Source organism: Amblyomma maculatum, unplaced genomic scaffold (assembly GCF_055883805.1).
Source record: "Amblyomma maculatum isolate TAMU_Amacu unplaced genomic scaffold, ASM5588380v1 scaffold_14, whole genome shotgun sequence".
In the NCBI taxonomy this organism is placed as follows: domain Eukaryota; kingdom Metazoa; phylum Arthropoda; class Arachnida; order Ixodida; family Ixodidae; genus Amblyomma; species Amblyomma maculatum.
In genome coordinates, this window is record NW_028146739.1 from 773,075 (window position 1) to 795,742 (window position 22,668).

At 45.6% G+C, this 22,668-nt stretch overlaps 1 protein-coding gene across 2 annotated transcripts in view; it reads left to right on the forward strand.

Annotated features, from left to right (window-relative positions):
- Nucleotides 1-22,668, forward strand: part of LOC146172071 (transmembrane protein 161B-like) — an 86,597-nt gene that overhangs the window by 14,093 nt on the left and 49,836 nt on the right. For both annotated transcript variants that reach the window (XM_084586116.1, XM_084586117.1), the window contains exons 5-6: nt 4,231-4,385; nt 5,292-5,352. In XM_084586116.1, the coding sequence (XP_084442242.1) occupies nt 4,231-4,385; nt 5,292-5,352 (216 nt within the window). The remainder of the gene's footprint in view (nt 1-4,230; nt 4,386-5,291; nt 5,353-22,668) is intronic.

Genomic DNA, 22,668 nt, shown 5'->3' on the forward strand with positions numbered 1-22,668 from the left:
CGTGTCACGCCAAACACCAGGGCTAAAGCCTCTTGCTCAATTTGGGAGTAGTTTCTCTCAGCTGAGGTAAGCGTCCGTGATCGGAAGCCAATTGGCTTGTCTTCACCATTTATTCGGTGGAAAAGGGCAGCACCGACACCGTAAGGTGAAGCATCGCATTCCAACATCAACTCTAGCTGCGGATTAAAGTATGTTAGCACTGGGGCTGAACACAAAGCATCCTTGGCCTTCTTAAATGCCGCGTCTTCTTTTTTGTGCCAAACCCATTTTGCACCTTTTTCAAGAAGGCTGTACAGGGGTGCAAGCATAGTGGAAAGATTTGGCAAAAACTTGTAAAATGTAACCATTCCCACAAAGGATCGCAACTCGGCAACATTTCGCGGTAAAGGGGCTAGCCTGATTGCATCCACGTGCTTCTCGAGGGGGTGTAGCCCTTCAACATCAATACGATGACCAAGATACGTCACCGATTGTTCGCCAAACTTGCACTTGTCATAACGAAGTTTGATACCGTTCTCGCGGAAACACTGTAGCACCGCTTGCAGATTTGCGTTATCAGCATCGCTGCTCTCGGCTACCAGGACATCGTCTAGATAAGCCTGAGTCCCTTTTAGTCCTTGCAGCACCGATTCAATCTTTCGTTGGAATATCGCTGGCGCTGATGCGATGCCAAACGGTAACCTGCTGTAGCAAAAGAGCCCCTTGTGTGTGTTTATCACTGCTAATTTCCGCGAGTCTTCATCTAGCTCAACCTGATTGTAAGCATCGCGAAGGTCTAAAGTACTGAATTTTTTCCCTCCACATAGATTTGCAAAAATGTCGTCTATGACAGGCAAGGGGTACTGCTCAACCTCGCACACAGGGTTTAATGTAATCTTAAAGTCCCCGCAAATGCGCACTGTTCCGTCCTTCTTCAAGACTGGCACGATGGGCGTTGCCCATTCAGAATGAGGAACTGGTGATATTATGCCAGCCGAGACTAATCTGTCAAGCTCTTTAGACACTTTATCACAAAGAGCAAAAGAAATTTTCCTTGCCTTAAAGAACTTGGGGTTTGCTCCGGCCTTGATGTGCAGTCGGGCTGGCGGATCTTTCATGAGACCAGCGCCTTCAGTGAACAGGTCGCAGTTTTGCTGGAGCAGCATCGGCACATCCTCCCAGGCTTGCTTTGATACGGAAGGCTTCGAATACATGGTCAGCACCTGAATGCGTTCGTCTGTCAATTTTTTCAGCAGGTCCCGACCGCAAAGACTGGGGCCATTGCAGTCTAAAACCGTCAGACTGCATTGTACTGTGGTACCTTCATAGGAAACTGGCATGGTCAGTGTACCGAGGAGTGGCAACTTTCCGAGATAGCATGAAAGCTGTACTTCCGACTTTTGCAGCTGCGGCCATTGATGGGAGTGCACTTTAAATGCTTTTGGGAATGACGCAAACAGGGGAGCTGGTATCAATATCCATCATTATTTCGATGCCATTCCATGCAAACAATTTTCTGATGGGGGGTATAAGAGAGCGCGTGGTGGTCAAGGACCAGATTTGGGACGCGCTACTATCACTCTCTTCGGTTTCTGGCGTCTGTGCTGTTAGTGCTAGCGTCCTGCTTGTCTCATTTGCCGCACACATTCGCGCTAAATGCCCTGGCCGTGCACACTTACATTTGCGCTTGATTAGTCGACAAGCCTTTGTATTATGACCATGCTTACCGCAACATTTGCATTGTTGCACGCCCTGTGACTTCGTGCGCGATTCGTATTGGCCAGAGAGCTTTAGCAATCTCGCTTGTTCTTGGTCAGTAATAATCCCTTGCGAATCGCGTTCAGTGCTCTCTGCGGCGAGGGCAAGAGCCTAGCTTCTTCGAGATTCAGATTTTTCTTCGCTAACAGCTGCTTCTGCAGATTCTCGGATCTGACACCACACACAATACGGTCCCTTATCATTCTGTCTAGCATCGTTCCAAAATTGCAATTGTGTGCCATCTGCCGTATTGCCACAATGAATGCATGTACAGATTCCCCTTCTTACTGGCAGCAATGAAAGAACTTCAGAGATTTCATTCGGTACCGGGTCGTAGTAGCTGCTTAGCATCTCCACAACTTCTTTGTAGGTGAGGTTGTTAGGCTTTCGCGGCGCTACCTTCACGTTCAAAATTTCTATTGTCCTTGTTCCAAGCGCCGCTACCAGCAGGGCTCTTTTCTTAGCATCGTCAATCAGATCATTCGCTTCGAAATAAGCTTGAACCTTGACAAGGTACGGCTGCCACTTATCTTTTTCGTCTTCGAATTCCGGTAGCCTGTGTGCCATGGCTGATCCTTGGCGGTGGGTTCCTTCTGCGTGACTGTCGTGCTTGGGCGTATTGCTGGTTTCCTTGCTGCAGCAGAATCCTCGTCGCCACTGTTGCGATCTACCGGCCAAAGGCCGGCAGCTACGCGATGAAAACCAGGCAAATTCGCAGAGCGAAAAGACGACGCTTTATTTCCGGCTCGGAAATATATAGAGAAGGAAAGAAAGGAGGGGAAGAAGGAAAGAGGGACTATCTACGCATGCGCTGGTTATCTGCAGCATTGTTGTCAGCAGCACATTTTTTCTAGGGTAATGTCGCCATACTCTGTTAGAGCTGAATATCTATTCTGTAGCAAGATCCTGAACTCTTCTGCCCTCCCCCTCACCGCTAATTCGTTGATGGGTTTCTTTCTTACTAATCTATTGCGTTCTTCTCTGCAGATTTAGGCTAATTCGGGACCGCACCATCCTGTGGTCACTGCATCGCACTTTCCTGATTACCCCTACATCTTGCATAATGGCGGGGGTTGAACACAGTATGAAGTCAATTTCATTTTTAGTCTCCCCGTTTGGACTTTTCCATGTCCATTTCCGGTTTTTCCGTTTGCTGAAGAAAGTATTCATGATTCTTAAGTTATTTCGCTCTGCAAACTCAACTAGTAACTCCCCCTTGCTATTCCTAAAGCCAATGCCATAGTCACCTACTGCCTGGTCTCCTGCCTGCTTTTTCCCTACCTTGGCATTGAAGTCGCCCATTAGTACAGTATACTGCGTCGTTACTTTTCGCATTGCCGATTCTACATCTTCCTAGAAGCTTTCAACTGCCTGGTCATCATAACTACATGTGGGTGCATAGGCCTGTACAACCTTCAGTTTATACCGCTTATTAAGCCTAATTACGATGCTTGCCACCCTCTCATTAATACTATAAAATTCATCTACTCGCTATATACGTATTGACAAGGAAACCTACTCCTAGTTCTCGCCTCTCCGGTAAACCTCGATAACACAGTACATGCCCATCCTTCAGTACAGTATATGCCTCATTCGGCCTCCTAGCCTCACTAAGCCCTATGACATCCCATTTCATACCCTCTAGTTCCTCTAACAGCACTGCTAAACTAGCTTCACTAGCTAGGGTTCTAGCGTTAAACGTTGCCAGGGTCAGTTTCCAACTGGAAACTGATACCGTTTATTAAGCCTATTTACGATGCCTGCTATCCTCTCATTAATACTATAGAAGTCATCTATATTACCTGCTATATACTTATTGTCAAGGAAACCTACTCACCATTGTTATGCAATCATAGTGTCACAAGTTCATTTTTCAAATGGAATGTGCACAATCCTTCAAGGGTTTGTCTTACAAGTTTTTGATTTTTTCTGTTTGCTTCAGTTATGACATTTCTACGAAATTTTGCACAAATTAACGAAATATTTTTCTCAATGCCTGAATAATTTGAGTATTCTTTTCTATTAAACAAAACATGGGGTTTAAAGGGCAGCTCATATGGTGCAACTTGCAGGTGTTCTTGGGCTGGCAATTAAAACAGCTTTCAGGCTTCTGTGCTGTGCCATGGGCATGATGATGTCATGTGCAGCACTGGTATAATTCCAACTTCGAAAAAAGTCTTGGAAGCATTGTTTACGAAGACAGTTATTGCCATTTGTGACATTATGCATTTTTCTCTTTTGGCATCGTGAAATTGTAGCATCTGAACAGGTTAGGAGCAGAGAAGTGAGTTGGCAAAGATGAATAGCATGGCTGTAAAAGTTTGGCAAGCAGTGTCATCTTCTACTGTACCAGCAAATTTAGCCATTCATTCCCATGGTTAGAGAACCCTGGATCATTGAGAAGTTCCCTTATGCATGTTTGAAGCAGTAAGGCCATTTTCAGCTCTGCTAGTTTAGCCATTTTGTGGTAATTATTCCTTGACCATTGACCAGCAAGGTGCTCTTCTCGCTCACTGCCCTCTACTTCCGTGGGGAGGAGCCAGCTGGGGAACGATCGCTCTGTCTCGTCTCGGGCTTCACCTTTTTTGTCTTTGCCATGGTGGTCCTCATCGCCGATGAAGACTTCCTCGAGTTTGGTCTTCATGAAGGTAATAAATTCTGCTAATGGCGCTCCTTTCCAAACGCTTGTGTGGCGGTATACTATTTTTGGTCAACTTTACTAATGCCCTGGAATCGGGTAAGAACAGATTGAAATTATTTGTTAATCATTCTTATTTTTGGAGCATTTCTGCACTAAAAGCAGAAATAAACTTGCTGTCTAGCCTCGAGACTTAGAATGGTGCATCTTAACCATATTCATAAATTTTTCTATTCTTTGCCCTCTTATGAGCCATACATAAAAAGAACTCCACAACCGCACAGCCTGCCCACACCAAAATGCTTCCCAATTTGTTCCTCAGTTAGTTTTGGTGCTGGTTGCGAGATAAGCACCAGCACTCCCAGCACAAAGCTCACGGAAGGTGCAAATCGTGAATTAAAGAAGAAATTGTGAATCCATTTTGTTCCCTTATCTGAAATACTCTCTCCTTCACAGCTGAGGATTTAGAGCAATATGTAAAAAGTTTGTGCCCACTAACAATAAAAAACTAAGAGGGGATAGTGACTCCAGGCAATGTTTACCTGATTTAAATTGGGGAGAACACTTTGGTTTGTTTTAATCTTGGTCCGTCTTAGCTGGCACACCCTGCAGATTTTGCGGAATCAGTCGGACCTTATTTGCTGCCTGCTCACTTGGCAGTGAAGAATGGTATTTTTTCTTCTTATTTCATTATTCAGTGCAGGGTTAAAGTTTTGCCCGACTATGTCATACAGCTGCGCGTGATGATTATTGGCGAGCTACAGCATAGAGCTCTTCAATTGTATTCACTGCTGCATGTGCACTGAATAAGAAAAAAGGGCACTTTTGTTTTAGCCTCAAAGCCAGCTTAGAAGAAAAGGTGAATCACTTGACCTGTTTAGTGATTTTGTTTGTGCTTTGTTCTTTCTCTTTACAGCGTACCAAAGCTTCAATGAAAGTTCTCATCAATTCTTACAAAACCAAGGGCTCACTTCAAGGTGAGGCTTTTTTCTTTCTATGGAGGATCATTTGCATAGGAATGTGCAAATATTTGAATATATTCAATTCATGTTTCTATCCTCTAAACCAAATACACTGAAACTTTTCAAATTCACCCGCAGTCTCACCGTACTGCACACTTTGCCGCAATACTTGACTGCATGCAGTGAAGCATTCTCAAAACATTTTGCGTTTCTGGGGCACTGAAGAACACCTGAGGCTAGCTCTTGTGGTATGCCACAAGCTTCCTGTTTCCCTGAGATAATGAAGAGAAAAGAGTGACAGGAACTCCTTGGCGATATGCCCTTTCTTTATTTGGAAGGGGGGGGGCTTGTAGTTTGCAGTTTTGCTGGGAGAGAAGGAAGATAGGAAGGGGCTCGCTACTTAAAGCATGCAGTTTTTATTTTTATTTTTTTCAGAGCAGGCAGCTTACTGTTTAAGGTGATCAATTCCACAACAGTTTTGTTAGAAGTCGTGAATAAAATTTTCTCTAGGAATTTTTATTAAGAAAGAGAGAAATCGATTTAATGAAATTAAAATGGAGAGATCATTTTCACATATCTTTGTCTCAGATGCAGCGGAATATTTCTGTAGTGGAGGATATCTATAGGTTGAGTGTGTTTTGAATGCCAGTAAATAGTTGCCTTAATAGTTGCTTTAGTCACATACCAGGCTGGCATATTATAAAGTTAAAGAAATGTTGGTTTCTTCACATTTACAGGATGTTGAGAGCTGTACCATTACTCTATGATGTGCCATATTTACTCACCTATAACCCGCATCAAAATGTGAAAAAATATTACGGCCGATTTACGTAGTTAATCAAATGCGAAGTAAGTGCGTAGCACGACTTAACCGTCATACTTCAGCATGTCAAGCACGGCGAACCTGCGCCACAGTGCCCGACGGCCCGGCTTCATCTATTGCGATGCGAAGCAAACGCGCGGCGCAACCGCGTCCTCAGCTTTCCTTACACCATTTTCAGAAACGAACGAAAACGGGCACAATGTACCTCTTTACAATGCACTGCTCTGTGGCTGGAAGGTCTGGAGTGGGATCATAGGGCGAGAGAAAGAGAGAGGGAAATGCGCTTGACGGCGAACGCCAGTTAAGGCGCGGAGGTAAGCACAAGCAGCTTCATGACGCGGCAAGCGGTTCGGAGCTGAGGTTAAAGGAGCACCGCGCGTGCACGTCTGCTGTCCGTGAAGGCTGAGGAGTGACTGATGTGAGGGAAGAGATGCCAAAGTTGAGGACGTACGAGCGACACATGACTGCTCACTCTGGAGTAGCACACGCTTGTGAAGCGCTGCCCAGTGGCTGCCGCCATGTCTGCAACTGACACGTCCCTCTCTCACTGGGTGTATCTATGTAGCCGCTCCGCCCCCTCAGTTTTAAGTCACGTGATGTGGGCGTCGCCACTTTCCCCTTCCTCCTCTTCAAGTTCATGAAAAGACGGATGTAGAGCGGCTAATGCTGCAGCTATGCGGCCTCCTCAATGCTCATCTCCTTCTCTTTCTCCACTTGAACTTTACGGAGAGAATGAGCGGCTTTGAACAGACATCGGCAAAATCCGTGATTGCGGCTAGTAGTAATGTGTTTTAAGAAGTGTGGGCACAGGTTATCTGCGAAATTTTTCCCGGGGGGGGGGGGGGGGGGGTTTGTTTGCCGGGCAATGCGCGGGGGCTCCCCATGTAGTCCGCCATCCCCCATCGTCATTGACGCTTGTCAAGCAGATAAGGGTAAAGGCCACATCAGCATCAGCAAGGAGCCAACAAAAGGCATAGCCAAATCCACTTCCAAAGATAGTCTCTTTATTCTCTATGCCATTGGTCACCCAGCGGTTGTCGGGCCTTTTGTCAGGTGCTGTTTCAACCAACGTTTATAAATGTCTTTCAGTTGGCATGCTTATATAGAGTCGGCAGCCCGCCGCTGTTCCTGCCATCCTAGTGCTGCTGTCGACCTTTGTGGAAGAACGTAGTCTGCAGCATTCCACAAGGCTTCCGAACTGCGGGAAGCATTACATCTCGTGGCATCATTTTCTGTGCTTTATGAGTTTACGGACTTGTGTCCCATCACAGTAAGTATGATTGCTGCTCAGAAAAAAATGGCCGTCTGCTATAATTAGAACAGTCACTTTCTTGCGTATACATTTTGCCATTTGGTTTCAATGCGTGCGCACATATACATATGTGCAAACAATGACGGGCACTGCTGCGGGCTCGAACAGTTACGAGTGATTCAATCTTGCCAGTTGTGTTAGGTGTTGATAGCTTACACGGTTCCTTTGGTCGAAAAGTTGTTCGCATAGTAGTGGTCCCATCTGAAATAATCGTGGCCTATGTAAAAGAAATCGTACTGTGGTAATTCGTAGTTCTAGTGATTGATGACCAATTGGCGGATAGATAAGGATGAGGTAACGAAATCACTGAAACTAATTAAATGAGAAAAAGGTGTCAGAATGCTCAAAATGAAAGCCAATGCTAAACGATGCTAAGTATAAAAATAAGAGACCAACCATTTTGTTAGTACTGTTGTTCGATGCAAAAACAAAGTTCGTTCCCGAGGAGGGCAAAGTATTATGCTAAACATCTCTTGGGACGTGTGCGAGCAGACAGCTCAACGGCCGAGCGGGACTGATTCGTGCATATATGAGCACATCGAGACAATTCAGTAAAAGCTTGGTAGGATAGTAAAAAAATAAAAAGCGTCATTCGTATTTAAAGGGGTCGTGAAACGTTTTCCGAAAATTTTACACGGTTTGGTTAAATGGAATCCTTATCCTGCATCATTTAATATACCTCGATTCGTTTCATCGCCCGCGTTGATTTAATAGCGACAAAAACAGAATTTCGGTTTCCTAGCGCGCGTCCTGCTCAACTCAATAGATACGTCATAGCGCTAAGCCAATGAGAAGCTCCCGTTGCCGGAGCCTGCTGAGCCAAAGTTGACCGAACTCGGTGTATTTTAGAGTTCTAATTGTGCCCTACTCTACGCTCACACAGGGTTTTTTAATATGGCCGACGTCCTAGGTTCAAGCGTCGCTGCCGCTGCTATAGTGAACTAGAATATAGTCACTACTGTTAAAACATGGTTACATCGTAGGATTTGAGTCTTGTGCCGACGCAACTTTTCGGGTGCCAGCTCGGCGAAGATGGAGCCTGCGACCGGTACAGTAACACTTGTGTCGAGAGGCCGCGGTAACCGCGGCACAACTCCGGCTTGCAAAAGCCCCGACCGTCAGCCTCCCGATCCCAGCCGTTTCAGAACTACGCATTGGTATGTATGTCCGAGTCTTGCAGCCTAGCCTACGTTCGACCGTTGCGAGAGTGTGCAATCGCTAACCGAAGCTTTCAAACAGGTGCAGCTGCGGGCGGTGCGTGCCGATGCCGACTGCTCTTGAGAGCCTCTGGCGAGATCCCGGCGGCGACTACGTAGTTGAAGCAGCCGTCTGGGTGTTACAGATCGTCCACATTTACTCCAAATGCTTCTTGATCATGGACTGCTAGTCGAGAACACTAGGTAAGAACCTTGAGCGAAAGGCGACATAACTTGAACAAGCGACCGCATGTTTTTCATTTTCTCGAGCAAGAAATGCTGTAATGAAATCTATTGCGGAAGTCAGTGTTAATAAAAGAAAGCTTCCCCTTTAACGTTATACTTGCGATCATCTACACTGTCTACAGTGTCAATATTGCGCCACGTTAGCGCGAACACAACATTGCTGGTTTTCATATTTTTCTTGTTTTCGTAGAAGGTGCGCATGAGCATGACGTTTCACCATGCAAATTACTGGTTTGCTTAATTCCATGTACGAGTAAATGAGAAAACACGCATCATCTGATAGTGTGAACTTGCTAAATGGAAAGGGCATGCACATTGATGTGAAGTAACGGCAAAAAAAAAAAAGAAAGAAAGAAAGAAAACGCTGTCCGGGCACATTTGCTTGTTTTATTAGCCAGGTGCAGCACTTCAAGTGCAGCACTTCAAAACATGAATACATAAGCAATTGCCACAAGTAAACAAGTACAAAAGCAATCTCATTTCGGAGGAGTCTGTGCTAAGTGAAATTGCATGCACTGAAATAGCCTGTCTCCTGCAGAAGCCGTGGAAAAATGCACTAAAAAATGACGCAGAAGAGAAAAACACACAGAGCAGGACTGGCTTCTGCAGACGATCACTAACTAGCCCTACAACTCTTGTTATAGCCTGTCCCCACTTGCTGCCAGAACAATCACCATACCAGCACTCAAAGTTTTATTTGCTAGTTTTTTTTTTACCCACTTGCATTAGGTGACAGTGTTGCATAGTGTGTAAATATAATTTTAAAAAATTGTCTGACTTCACTGATACCATTGTCAACACCTCCACACAGTAAACCTCTCCAAAATTCTTTGACACTGACATCTTACATGTGCTGAAATGCGGCAACCAAAAAAAAAAAGAAAGATGTTCTTCCACAGCTTCCACAGCTTGAGTAAGTGTTGGAAATTTTACAGTTAGCAAATGAAGTTATAGAGTAGTTTTGCGGCACTTGCAGAAATTTTGGTACGTGGTGTGTTGTGGGGAAACAACTGAGAGCCGTTGACAGAAGTGGACTTGGTAGTTTATGGATCCTTCGAATAGAATGACTCCATGCACAGAGCTGCTTAAAGCATAAGTCGCATACTTAACACCTTCGTGCTATGCGGATGATATCAGCGTGGACATTGACATCGGCCGCAACACTAGTTTACAGGGTGTAAGACCCTGGTTTTCAGGTTTTGTCAGTCAAAAGCTGCATTGCCTTCAGGCATTATTTTGCTGCAGTAGCAAATTGTGATTTCTAATATTTCTAATATTTGGTGGGTCTCATTCTCTCTCAATCACCTGCAGCAGAATTCAAAGTTTGCCATACTTCCAGGGAGAATAAATTGACAGTGAAAGTTACACTGTACAGCTTCTGTTAGACGGGAATTAATTGTACAGATGCATGAATAACTTACAAATTTGTAAAAGACCTAAACCACATTTTCATTTTGCTATGCTGAAAACTGAATATTGCTTTTTCTCTTTTCAACAGGAGGCACTGCTACATCTGCTACAGCCAGCTTGCGCACTGGCTTTGGGAATGCCTCGGCAGACATCACAGTAAAGTCCTCCCTATTTGTGATACAAGCCAAATAAGGGAAAGGTTTCCATTTGACAGTTACACTGGTTTCCAGTTTGCACAAGGTTTGTAGAGTCATCACCTTATTCATTCTGAAACAAGTCGGAAAACATGAGAAGAGAGAATTGCAGGACAGCTGGACTAATAACTGGAATTTTACTAAAGGATAGAGGCAAAAGATGACTTGCACAGAGATGCACATGTAAAAAAGGCCCCAAAAGACTGTTGACTGGTTTGTTAGCCACACGCACGTCCTTAGCCTTTGCAGTATAGTGTGCCTTTGGATTTGGATCTGTGGCTTCCCTTTTGTAACGAGTGGTTCTTGACCATAAGGAATTTGCTTTTTTTAGATGATTTTTTAGATCCTTTCTGCTTTCCACGCTTTCACTGCTTTGGGGGTCTTTCGTGCACGTGCATTTCTGTGCGAATCTTCTTTTGCCTCTTTCCTTCAGTAACATTTCAGTTGTTAGTAAAACTTTGTCTTGTGCTCCTCTCACATGTTTCGTCTTTTGGCTGGTTTTAAGATGAATCAGTACCAACTCATCCAGTTGTTAGTCCTGTTTGATATCACTAGCCTGACTACACCCACTGCTGGGCAAATACCTCTCTCATATCCATCCGAATAACCCGATCCTGTGCCAGGTGCATGATTCCCGCAAACTTCCTAACTTCATCTGCCTGTCCGATTTTCTGCCCCCCCCCCCCCCCCCCTTGCTACGCTTGACTTCCCTTGGAATCTACAAGACATATATAGGCTCACTTAGAATGAATTTTATGTACTCACTCCCCACCTATACCTTTGACGGGTAGAATTTTTCTTTTTTTTTTGGAACTGACCGCAAATACATCATAATGGGAGAGGCATTATAATAGATGCCTCTCCCATATCCATTCAAATAACTCGATCTTCTGTCAGCTGCATTCATATGATTCCCGCAGACTTCCTAATCTCATCTGCCTGCCCGAGTTTCTGCCGCTTCCTGCTACGCTTGCCTTCCCTTGGAATCTACAAGACATATATAGGCTCACTAAGAATGAATTTTGTGTACTCACTCCCCACCTATACCTTTGATGGGTGGAATTTTTTTTAGCACTGCCGCAAATACATCATAATTGTGCAGTTGTATATATACCTGCTTGTATAGATGCCTCTCCCATATCCATCCAAATAACCCGATTCTCTGTCAGCTGCATCCATCTGATCCCCGCAAACTTCCTAATTTCACCTGCCTGCCTGAGTTTCTGCTGCCCCCTGCTATACTTGCCTTCCCTTAGAATCTACAAGATATATTGTAGACAATTGGAAAGATTGGGATATATATGAAATTGCGTCGACAGATCTTCAGAATATTCGCTTTTCAACACGTGTAGAGGAGAGCGCATGATCCCCATTAAGTATAATAATAATAATGTTTATTTTTCCATCACCGTAGGTTGATAGAGGAGGTGGGAATAAAAGCGATTAACGCTTCACTAAGTTCCCACTCCCTTATATATAGCTTACACATTCACGGAGGTTTCTTTTTTTTTTTTTTTTTTTTTATCAGTAGTAATTTTTTCAGGTATCCTATTGTATTTTACCAGATCAGTTTTCAAGCATCAGCTGATGCAGCGTATATGTATACAGTCCCAGATGAGAATGTGTGAAGAGTAAACTGAATGAACTTAATTTCCTCCGTAGTAGTCGAGATACGATGATCGAGATGGAAGTTCACGCAGCATATACAATTAAGCGATGTGTGTGCAGAATATATCGCCTAGATGAACACTCCGACATTGGTTAATTTCTCACGTTTGACATTCTCGGAACACGTCTCGGAACAAAACTTTGGCTGTCCAAAAAAAGGAAACGCTGTTAAGTAACAAAAAAAAAAAGATATTCGTTTAGCTCGAAATCGATGGATGCGGGTAAATGAAAATTAAATCTAACCGCTGCTCCAGCCGCAAGAACAAAAATGTATTGTGCCTGTAATTCACGTTCACTTTTCCCCACTCGATGACTTTTTAAAATATTTTTAACATTCATTTTGTAACAGTCTTAGTGCATTATGACGTGATCCTGCTTTTTAATTGCAAAACGCATGTATGCGCCACACATCCCAACGATCACGTTCCATAGCGAGAAGATCGACTCGTAGCAAAATTGTGCATATGTGTATGCAGTAGCCACTACACAAACCTTTCACTGCTTCACGAGTTTCAGCAGCCTATCAGCTCTTGCTCTCGTATGGAATGGTGTTCGAGTATGGAACGTTCCCACGCTGATTCATCAAAAGGTCGCCGCAAACGGGCAATTTTCAACAAGCACCCGGCAGATCAAAGCTGTATAGAAATCGGGCGTGCAACTACAGGAGCGATTCCCTTTGTTTACCATCCCTGTCTGCGTGTTAGAGGACACAGGACGGTCAGGGATGCGTGGTGCGAAAGGAAACTGCAGAAGCCGCCTCGAGCGGTTCCCATAGCCAGAAACGGGAGGACAGTAGTGGGGAAGGGACCTCGCAGGAGATGGGCCAGCGGCCGCGGGTCGCCGTCCGTGTGACTGACCCACTGCGAGGGCGGACGACGGCTTCAAAGGAGCCGCTTGAAAATCCTAGCCTGGGAAAGAACAGGCACTCTGAAGATGCTACGTGCAATCCTCCCTCTAGTTGAGATAGAATCAATGGGGAGGAGGGAGCTGAAGTTTTTCCTATCGATTGCGTCCAGTTGGTCGCTGTATGCCGCACAAGAATAAAAAGGAATGTTGAGTTATTACACAAAGTGTGTATGAGTGACGAAAAAAGTAGTCATCCATTTATTGTGTGCCATTAGTTCATCTGTCAAACCATTTCATTCTCAAGCAATATATATATATATATATATATATATATATATATATATATATATATATATATTTAGAAAGAGAGAGAGAGAGATCTGTGTCACATATAGTGCCACTTAGAGTACCGAAGTAAAAGTGCCTTGAACTGTAGCATTTTCAGCTGTTAATTGATGCTCTGTGTATAAAAAATAAGTGAATGTATTTTTTTTTTCATACTAATTAATGGCGTTATCTTTTCACACAGCCCAGCTCATGTTTTCCTCAAATCAAGGAGCAGTGCCAATCTCTCTCAACATGCCATTCCGCGTTGTCCGGCGAGTGAGCAAGGACTGCGTGCTGGGCATTGATCGCAACAAGAACAGAAAATGTCGAAGCAGCAGCACGGTAAGGAAACTACACCTTAAATAATATATAAATTATGCACTTTTCTAGAACAGTTACAACTGCTACCCACAAAACAAGGACATGATCTTTTTCCAGTAAGAATGACTGCCTAAAATATGAGTAAGATGTCACATTCCCATTGGAACTTCTGCACAACATTCTATTTTGTATTTGAAAGCCTCTTTCATCAGATGTGGATACCTCAATCAGCAGTTGCCAAACTAAACCTTCTGCATGCCAATTACCACCTATCAGATGACCTCATCAGATTCTAGCTAGAGTCCACCAGGGTCATTGTGTTTTCCTGCTCTCTCTTGGTAAACATTTTGCCAATAACAACCTCCATCTGTGCCATTTTTAACAATTCACTGACTAACATAGCTTGGAGCCAGCAGAAATGCTTTATGCTTGAATAGGCTCCTTAAGTAAAACAAAAGTCTTAACTATATTAGTCCTCACTGTTATACAGTCTTTCACAATGCATTTTAAACACACCCTCAGCATGCTATTATAGAATTGCAAGATAATTATAAAGTTGCTCAGACGCAGTTTGGCATTAATTCTGAACAACTGCTACTAACACTTCTTAGAAAATATATATACAGGCAGAAACCTAAATATGTCTTGATGAGCTGCAGATCTACAGATGATGAACATCAGTGTAAAATGGTATAAGTGGATATTTGTATTGACTAACAATAAAATTTATTGCTGACAGATGCCTTCATTAATATTGTGACATCATATTGTCACGTAGTGGTGACGAGGTCGACGACACAATTGAAGGGTCGATGATTGCACTAAAGAAACTGTTTATTTGGGCTGACTTGCGCCCGCAAAAGAACTAAGCAACTCGGCGGCGGCGATAGAAACAAACGTGCTCGTTGATCGTCGAACAAAGAATGCCCGTCACACTCGTCAACGCTCAATTTAAAGGCCGCACAGAACAATCTAGATAACGTCGCAAACAGCTACCAGCACGGGCTGGAACATTGTGGAAAGACACCCGAGTGGCCGGAACCTTCGAGACAGATCTCGGTGCATCTTTCGCTACAACAAAACTGATAAAGGTGTGACTGGCGACATCGAGTATTAACAAACAAAGATTACGGAACTGATACGCGGTCTAGAATCAGAGTGATAAGCCTGTATGCTGGCGGCTGTTAAAAATACAACAAATACTGTTTTGAAGGTTTCGCGGCATTACTCCCCCCTTAAAAAAAACATCGCCTCGATGTTCCAAACAAAGAAACTTAAACATAAACACTGCAAAGTTTAAACACCACAGATTATTTAACGCGCGTAATATGGCTTCAGTCGTACAACATGTACAATTTCTGGGCGTGCGCGTCGTCGTTGTGATGCTGACGTTCCGTCGGGAATGACTTCATAGTCCAGTGGTCCGACACGGCGAAGGATTTTGTATGGCCCAAAGTATCGACGCAACAACTTTTCACTTAATCCGCGACGGCGAATTGGTGTCCAAACCCACACTTGGTCTCCTGGATTGTACTCTGCGTGGCGTCGTCGTAAATTGTATCGTCGGCTGTCTGTGCGCTGTTGGTCTTTAATACGCAGCCGTGCGAGTCGTCGGGCTTCCTCTGCACGCTGCAGGTAGGCGGCGACGTCAAGGTTGTCTTCGCTGGTTACGTGCGGCAGCATTGCGTCGAGCGTCGTCGCGGGCTCCCTGCCGTACACAAGCTTAAACGGGGTCGCTCTGGTCGTCTCCTGGACTGCCGTGTTATACGCAAACATCACGTACGGCAAGATGGCGTCCCAGGTCTTGTGTTCAGCGTCGATGTACATAGCGATCATGTCCGCGATCGTTTTGTTCAGGCGCTCCGTAAGGCCATTGGTCTGGGGATGGTACGCAGTTGTTCGTCGATGGCTTGTGTGACTGTATTCCAAGATGGCTTGTGTTAACTCTGCCGTAAACGCCGTTCCCCTGTCCGTCATAAGCACTTCTGGGGCGCCGTGTCGCAAGAGAATTTGTTCGACAAAAAATTTGGCAACTTCTGCCGCGGTACCATTTGGTAGTGCTCTTGCTTCGGCGTAACGGGTAAGGTAGTCAGTGGCCACGATGATCCACTTGTTACCCACAGACGAAGATGGAAAGGGGCCGAGGAGATCCATCCCAATTTGTTGAAATGGCAGGATTGGGGGCGGTATCGGGTTTAGTAGTCCTGCTGGTCTGATCGGCGGCGTCTTGCGTCGTTGGCACTCGCGACACGTCTTCACGTAGTGGGCAACTTCGGCAGGCAGTCGCGGCCAGTAATACTTCTCCTGGATTCGAAGCAACGTGCGCGCAAATCCGAGGTGGCCTGCTGTGGGCTCATCGTGCAACGCCTGCAGAATTTCTTGCCGAAGGGTTTTAGGCACTACGAGAAGCTGCGCGGTCTTGTTGGGTGCGAAGTTCTTCACGAGGAGGCCATTGCTTAACGTGAAGGATGATAAATGTCACCTGAACACACCAGGAGGGGAAGCGGTCTTTCCTTCCAAGTAATCAGCTAGCGCTTTCAGCTCAAGGTCTGATCGCTGTTGTTCTGCGAAACTGCTGGCGCTTACCGGTCCCAAAATGGCGTCGTCATTGTCCTTCGGGGGAGCATCGACGGGAGCGCGGGATAAGCAGTCTGCGTCGGAATGCTTCCGGCCCGACTTATAGACAACAGTCATGTCAAATTCTTGAAGTTGTAGGCTCCATCTGGCAAGGCGGCCGGAAGGATCTTTCAAATTAGCCAGCCAGCAGAGTGCGTGATGGTCGCTTACCACCTTGAATGGTCGGCCGTATAGGTATGGACGAAACTTAGAAGTGGCCCAGATGATTGCAAGGCACTCCTTCTCGGTCGGCGAGTAATTGACTTCGGCTTTTGTGAGGGACCTGCTAGCGTAGGCGATTACTTTCTCCTGTCCGGCACTCTTTTGGACGAGAACGGCTCCTAGGCCCACACTGCTCGCGTCGGTGTGTATTTCGGTCTCGGCGTTTTCATCAAAGTGGCCAAGTACAGGAGGGCATTGCAGGCGGCGCTTAAGTTCGTCGAAGGCTTCTCCTTGCGGCGCTTCCCATTTAAAAGGTACGTCAGCCTTTGTAAGCTGCGTCAACGGTTCGGCGATCCGCGAAAAGTTTCTGACAAATCGTTGATAATAAGCGCACAGCCCAAGGAATCGGCGCACAGCTTTCTTGTCGGCAGGCGGTGGGAATTGTGCGATTGCAGCTGTTTTCTCCGGGTCTGGGCATATACCGTCCTTGCTAACGATGTGACCTAGGAACCGGAGTTCTTCGTAGGCGAAGTGACATTTCTCTGCTTTTAGCGTTAGCCCCGATGACTTGATGGCTTCCAGCACTGTCTGTAGTCGTTTTAGGTGGTCTTCAAAGTTTGATGAGAAGACAACAACGTCGTCCAAATATACCAAACAAATTTGCCACTTCAGGCCTGCCAGGACTGTGTCCATTACTCGTTGAAATGTGGCTGGTGCGGAGCAGAGGCCAAATGGCATCGCCTTGAACTCAAAAAGTCCGTCCGGTGTGATGAATGCGGTCTTCTCGCGATCTCTTTCGTCGACCTCAATTTGCCATTATCCGCTTTTTAGGTCCATCGATGAGAAGTACCTTGCATTGCAGAGCCGGTCGAGAGTGTCGTCGATGTGGGGAAGCGGGTAGACATCCTTCTTCGTTATGCTATTCAAGCGGCGGTAATCAACGCAGAAGCGAAGTGTGCCATTTTTCTTCTTCACCAAAACGACTGGTGCCGCCCAGGGGCTGTTCGATGGCTGGATTACGTCATCACGCAGCATTTCCTCAACTTGATCGCGAATGGCCTGGCGTTCTCGCGGCGATACACGATAAGGGCTTTGGCGCAGAGGTCGGGTGTGTTCGTCCGTTATTATGCGGTGCTTGGCCAGTGGCGTTTGTCGTACCTTCGATGACGATGAGAAGCACTCCCCGTAGCTTCGAAGCAGACTGAGAATCTGGTCTTTTCTGTTGTGGGTCAATGCCGGGTTGATGTCAAATGTGGGCTGACAGAATAGGTCCGGTGCGTCTTCCAGCGTTTGGTCGTGGAGGGCGAATAAATCTTTGAGGTCCGCTAATTCGTCGAGAAAAGCGATCGTCGTGCCCTTGTTGAGATGCCGGTATTCTTCGGTGAAGTTTGTTACCAGAACCTGAGCTTGACCTCTCCGGAATTTCGTGATGCCTCTTGCGATGCCGACACCTCGTTCTAAGAGCAATTGGATATTTCCTTCGACGATGCCTTCAGCGGTTTCGATGTTTGCGCTACCTACGTAGACTGCGATGCTTGATCGGGGCGGGACAGTCAATTCTTCATCGAGGACGTTTAGAGGGATGTGTTGCATCGACGTCGTCGTAGCATGAATGGCTTTGTCTGCAGAGAGCTTGATGAGCTTGGATCGCAGGTCGATGATAGCCCTACGTTCATTTAGGAAGTCCATGCCTAAAATCACGTCGCGGGAGCACTTCTGCAAGACCACAAAGCTGGTGGGGTAAGCACGCCCATTTACGGTTATTCTTGCAGTGCATCGTCCCGATGGAGTAATCAGGTTGCCACCTGCGGTGCGAATCAGCGGGCCATCCCAAGCGGTTGTAACTCTGCGACCGTCGATATCAACTTCAAGGTCACTTGTTCACGTCCTCGCATTGCACGTGTGCCTTAGTGTCAGATCTCGGCTCCGTCGTTTCTTCAGGTCATGGCCGGGGCATACCGTTGTTACTTCGCTGGGCGGCGGTGTCTGCTTGCACTCTGGTCGTGTTGTCGGCGATGTCGTCGTGTGGAGCGGCGATGAAATGGTTGAGTCGTCGTTAGTGGTCGTCGGCGGCGGAGGATCTTCTTCTTTTCGCCGTTGAGCAACCTTACCTCCAAAGGTTGCTGCCTTTAGTTTCCCCTACGGGGGCTTGGGGACCTTCCGCGCACACTATCATCATAGTTACGTCTTGGCCACCCAAAATCGGGCCCTGTACGGCGATGGAGACCTGAATCGACGGCTTGGTGGCGCAATCTCACCGCTACGCAGATAGTTGTCGATTTCTTGCGGTCGTTCACCTGGGCGTGGTCGTGGAGCGTCGACTGCAAATCCGCGGAGACCGATTCGTCGGTACGGGCAGTGCCGCAGAATGTGGCCGGCCTCACCGCAGTGGAAGCATAATGGGCGGTTGTTCGCTGTCCTCCACGCGTCGCACTTCCTGGGGCTTGTTGGTCGTTGGTAGGCTTGGCGGGCGGGAGCCAAGGGGCGGTTTTCAGGAACAGGCCGGTAGCGGTGAGGGCTCGGAAAGTCATCACGTCGGGGCGGAGGGCGACGTAATGCACCAGCGTAGTTCATCACTGTTGCCTCTTGTGCTGGAACAGTCGCAGCCGTCGCTTCAGGAACGCCCAGCGCCTGCTGGACTTCTTCACGGACGACGTCCACGAGCGTCGCCACCTGGAGTTGCGATGATGGCTGCATTCTGCGGAGCTCTTCTCGCACGATCTCCTGGATGAGGTCACGAAGGTTCTCTCCACTTGCAGATGCGCTAGGGTAGTGGCTTGAGTAGTCTGGCTGAAGTGGCCGCTCGTAGTGGCGCATCCGGGTGTACAACGTCTTCTCGATGGCAGACGCTTCCGTTTCAAATTCCGCCACTGTTTTTGGCGGATTTCGGACAAGATTTTCAAAAAGCGATTCTTTGACGCCTCGCATTAAAAGTTTGACTCTCTCACCTTCAGTCATGTTAGGGTCGGCGCGGCGAAAGAGGCGCTTCATCTCCTCAACGTACGCCAGGACAGACTCGTTAGGAAGTTGCAGTCTTGACTGAAGGAGGGCCTGGGCTCTTTCATTTCGGACGATGCTTGAAAAGGCAGTCAGAAACGCTTCCTTGAAAGTCTCCCAATCCTTCATTGTTGCCTCATGATTTTCGAACCAAACTGGGGCATGTCCTTTAAGAACAAAGTAGACTTGCCTAAGTTTCGCGGCGTCATTCCAGCCGTTGAAATCTGCCACACGGTCGAAAAGGTCCATCCAATCTCCCGCATCTTCATCCGGTAGTCCATGGAAGCAGGGGGGCTCCCGGGGTTGAAAGAAAATAACCGGTGCTGTAGGCTGGGCCATTGTCAGCGTCGATGCCTTCTGAGATCGAATGGGGTCAAGCAGTAGACCGTGTTCGGGTTGTAGGCCTTGAAGTCGGCGGCTGGATCGGTGACCTGTAGGCTGGTTTTCCAGGGTGACAGGAACACGGCTTGGGTCTTCGCTTGAAGGATCAAAGGCAGCACCTCCACCAGATGTCACGTAGTGGTGACGAGGTCGACGACACAATTGAAGGGTCGATGATTGCACTAAAGAAACTGTTTATTTGGGCTGACTTGCGCCCGCAAAAGAACTAAGCAACTCGGCGGCGGCGATAGAAACAAACGTGCTCGTCGATCGTCGAACAAAGAATGCCCGTCACACTCGTCAACGCTCAATTTAAAGGCCGCACAGAACAATCTAGATAACGTCGCAAACAGCTACCAGCACGGGCTGGAACATTGTGGAAAGACACCCGAGTGGCCGGAACCTTCGAGACAGATCTCGGTGCATCTTTCGCTACAACAAAACTGATAAAGGTGTGACTGGCGACATCGAGCATTAACAAACAAAGATTACGGAACTGATACGCGGTCTAGAATCAGAGTGATAAGCCTGTATGCTGGCGGCTGTTAAAAATACAACAAATACTGTTTTGAAGGTTTCGCGGCAATATTGTGCCATTTTGACAGATGAAAGCAGCAAATATTATCACGAATGATTATTCTTTCAGACGAGTTGCCCACCTGACTGGCCTCAAGATGTCTTTGGAAAGAAAAGGATGACGTTACAGGGAACAAAGAAAAAAGGATGCACTGCAAGCATGCACTTAAAGTGGCTTATTGTATATCCCAACTTCAAGATAGGCCTGATTTTTCTGTTCCAGGACAAGGATTTAAATTTTAGCAATGTGTATGCGATGTGCAGGGCGTAATATCTGAGAAAAATAAGGAGGAAAAGTCTAAGCGAAGGTATAGCCATTAGCAAGAGGCTTCTGTCAATGGTTGTCTCAAAGCAGCTAGAATGGCCAAAGGTTACTTATACAGGCAACTGAGGATAAAAACTCATGTTAGAAACACCTCTTGTAGCCAATATCACTTTGTGATTTAAACCCTATAAACCAAATAATCTTAATGCCAGTGAAACCAAGTGACAAAATGCTGTTTTCATTTATTCAAGCATGAAATTAAATACAATTTTCTCATAAAAATAGAACGGGTAAAACTGAAGCTAAAATCACCAGAATGGCAGGAAAATGTACAAGGTGAATTCAGGTTTATTACTTTGCCCTTCATAATTTTTTGTTCTGTCAGCATAATGGGAATGCTACTGACAAAGATGGAATTGTGGTGCCAGGCATTTAGAAAACGAAAGAGCCAGCAGCATGCCTAGGACCATCATAACTTCCTGTGCTGCACGACAGCTTTGCTACAATCAGCAGTTGTTACGGCAAGTTAGTGTCTAGCTCAAGATTCTGTCTCACAGCACTGATGAAAAATGTACATATGTGTCAAAGTATTATGAAGACAAATAAAAAAGATGAGGCCGTTAAGTTCACATTTTGATGAGAACAGAGAAGCATACCCACACATCAGCTACATGAGAGTTGAAATTATGGCCTGCTCGAAAAAGTCAGACACAGAACCAAATATATTTAGAAGGGTGGATGATTTGACTTGTTATGTTAGTTCATGAAGCAAGAAAAAAAAAATTGCAGTGCAAAAAAAAAGCCAGTCAGGGAACTCTGTGAAAAAAAAAAAAAAAAAAAAAAAAAAAGTTGCCATCGTCCCATAAAATCATTGACTGTCACGTAATAAAGAAAAACATGGTGCAGCGATCTAGTGCTAAATTGGTTTTTCAGCACCTAATAAGTTGAGTTATTATTTCGCAGAAGATGGCGGTTGGCTGCACAAAGAAACATTGGGAAAAATTTGTTAACTGCGTCGAAAATGCTGTGTATGCATGAAATCTCTCTCCTGTGGCAAACAATGTGTGGGGCAAACGGGCAGATGCCTAAATGATTAGCTGCAGTAGCATGGGCCAGACGTTAAGAACATGTGTGGGAAAGGTCTGTTGGCCACTGCCGCATTTGCAAAAGCATTCTTCCCCTTCTCAAAAAAAATGCTTGGTTTTAAAAGTGCACGAAAACCAAATAACATGTTAAATAATTGAAGCGAAATAGACTGCACTTTTCAAAGGTGATTGTGTAAGTAGACCCCTGCTGTGCTGTTGCCGAAAGAGCTCGCATATCTAGGAGGTACGCTTTGCTAGTGCATGTTAATTCTGATCGTGCACTTACGATACGATGGTATAAAAACCGCCCTTCCTTTCCAAAATAAATATTGCTGGAAGTTACCACTGTGCGTGTTTTCTTTTTCTGTCCATGTTTTTTTTTGTGCTACGCTTTCTTCCTTGCAAATATATTTGTACCTCTGGCTTAATTTCTAGGAGTGTGAATCCTCTAGTAGTACAATTCACAGTAGCTATCTTACTTAGGTCTGGTGCACCAAGAGTTATAAGCATGCAGCCCAAATATTGCAGAATACATAGCAAACTGTTTATAAAAATTTTGCACTACAGGAAAACAGGTTATATCAATATAATACAATAGAATTTATTCTTGGTGATGTCATGGTAATTAAAATAATTCTCAGTGTTATGCAGTATTTAACCATAATGTCACCAATAATATTACATAAGCAAAGGAACAAAACTGTTATAATTACTGGAGGCTGGTTGATATAACTTAAAATGCTTCAATATCCATTGCTCTGATACCTACACATATTAATCTTTTCAAGAAACATATATATTTTGTAGACAATATACACATCTAATAATTGTCATTCCCTTTTGATCATTTTGCATTTCAGGTTGACATCGCTGACGGCACAGGAATAGAAAGGACATACAGAATGA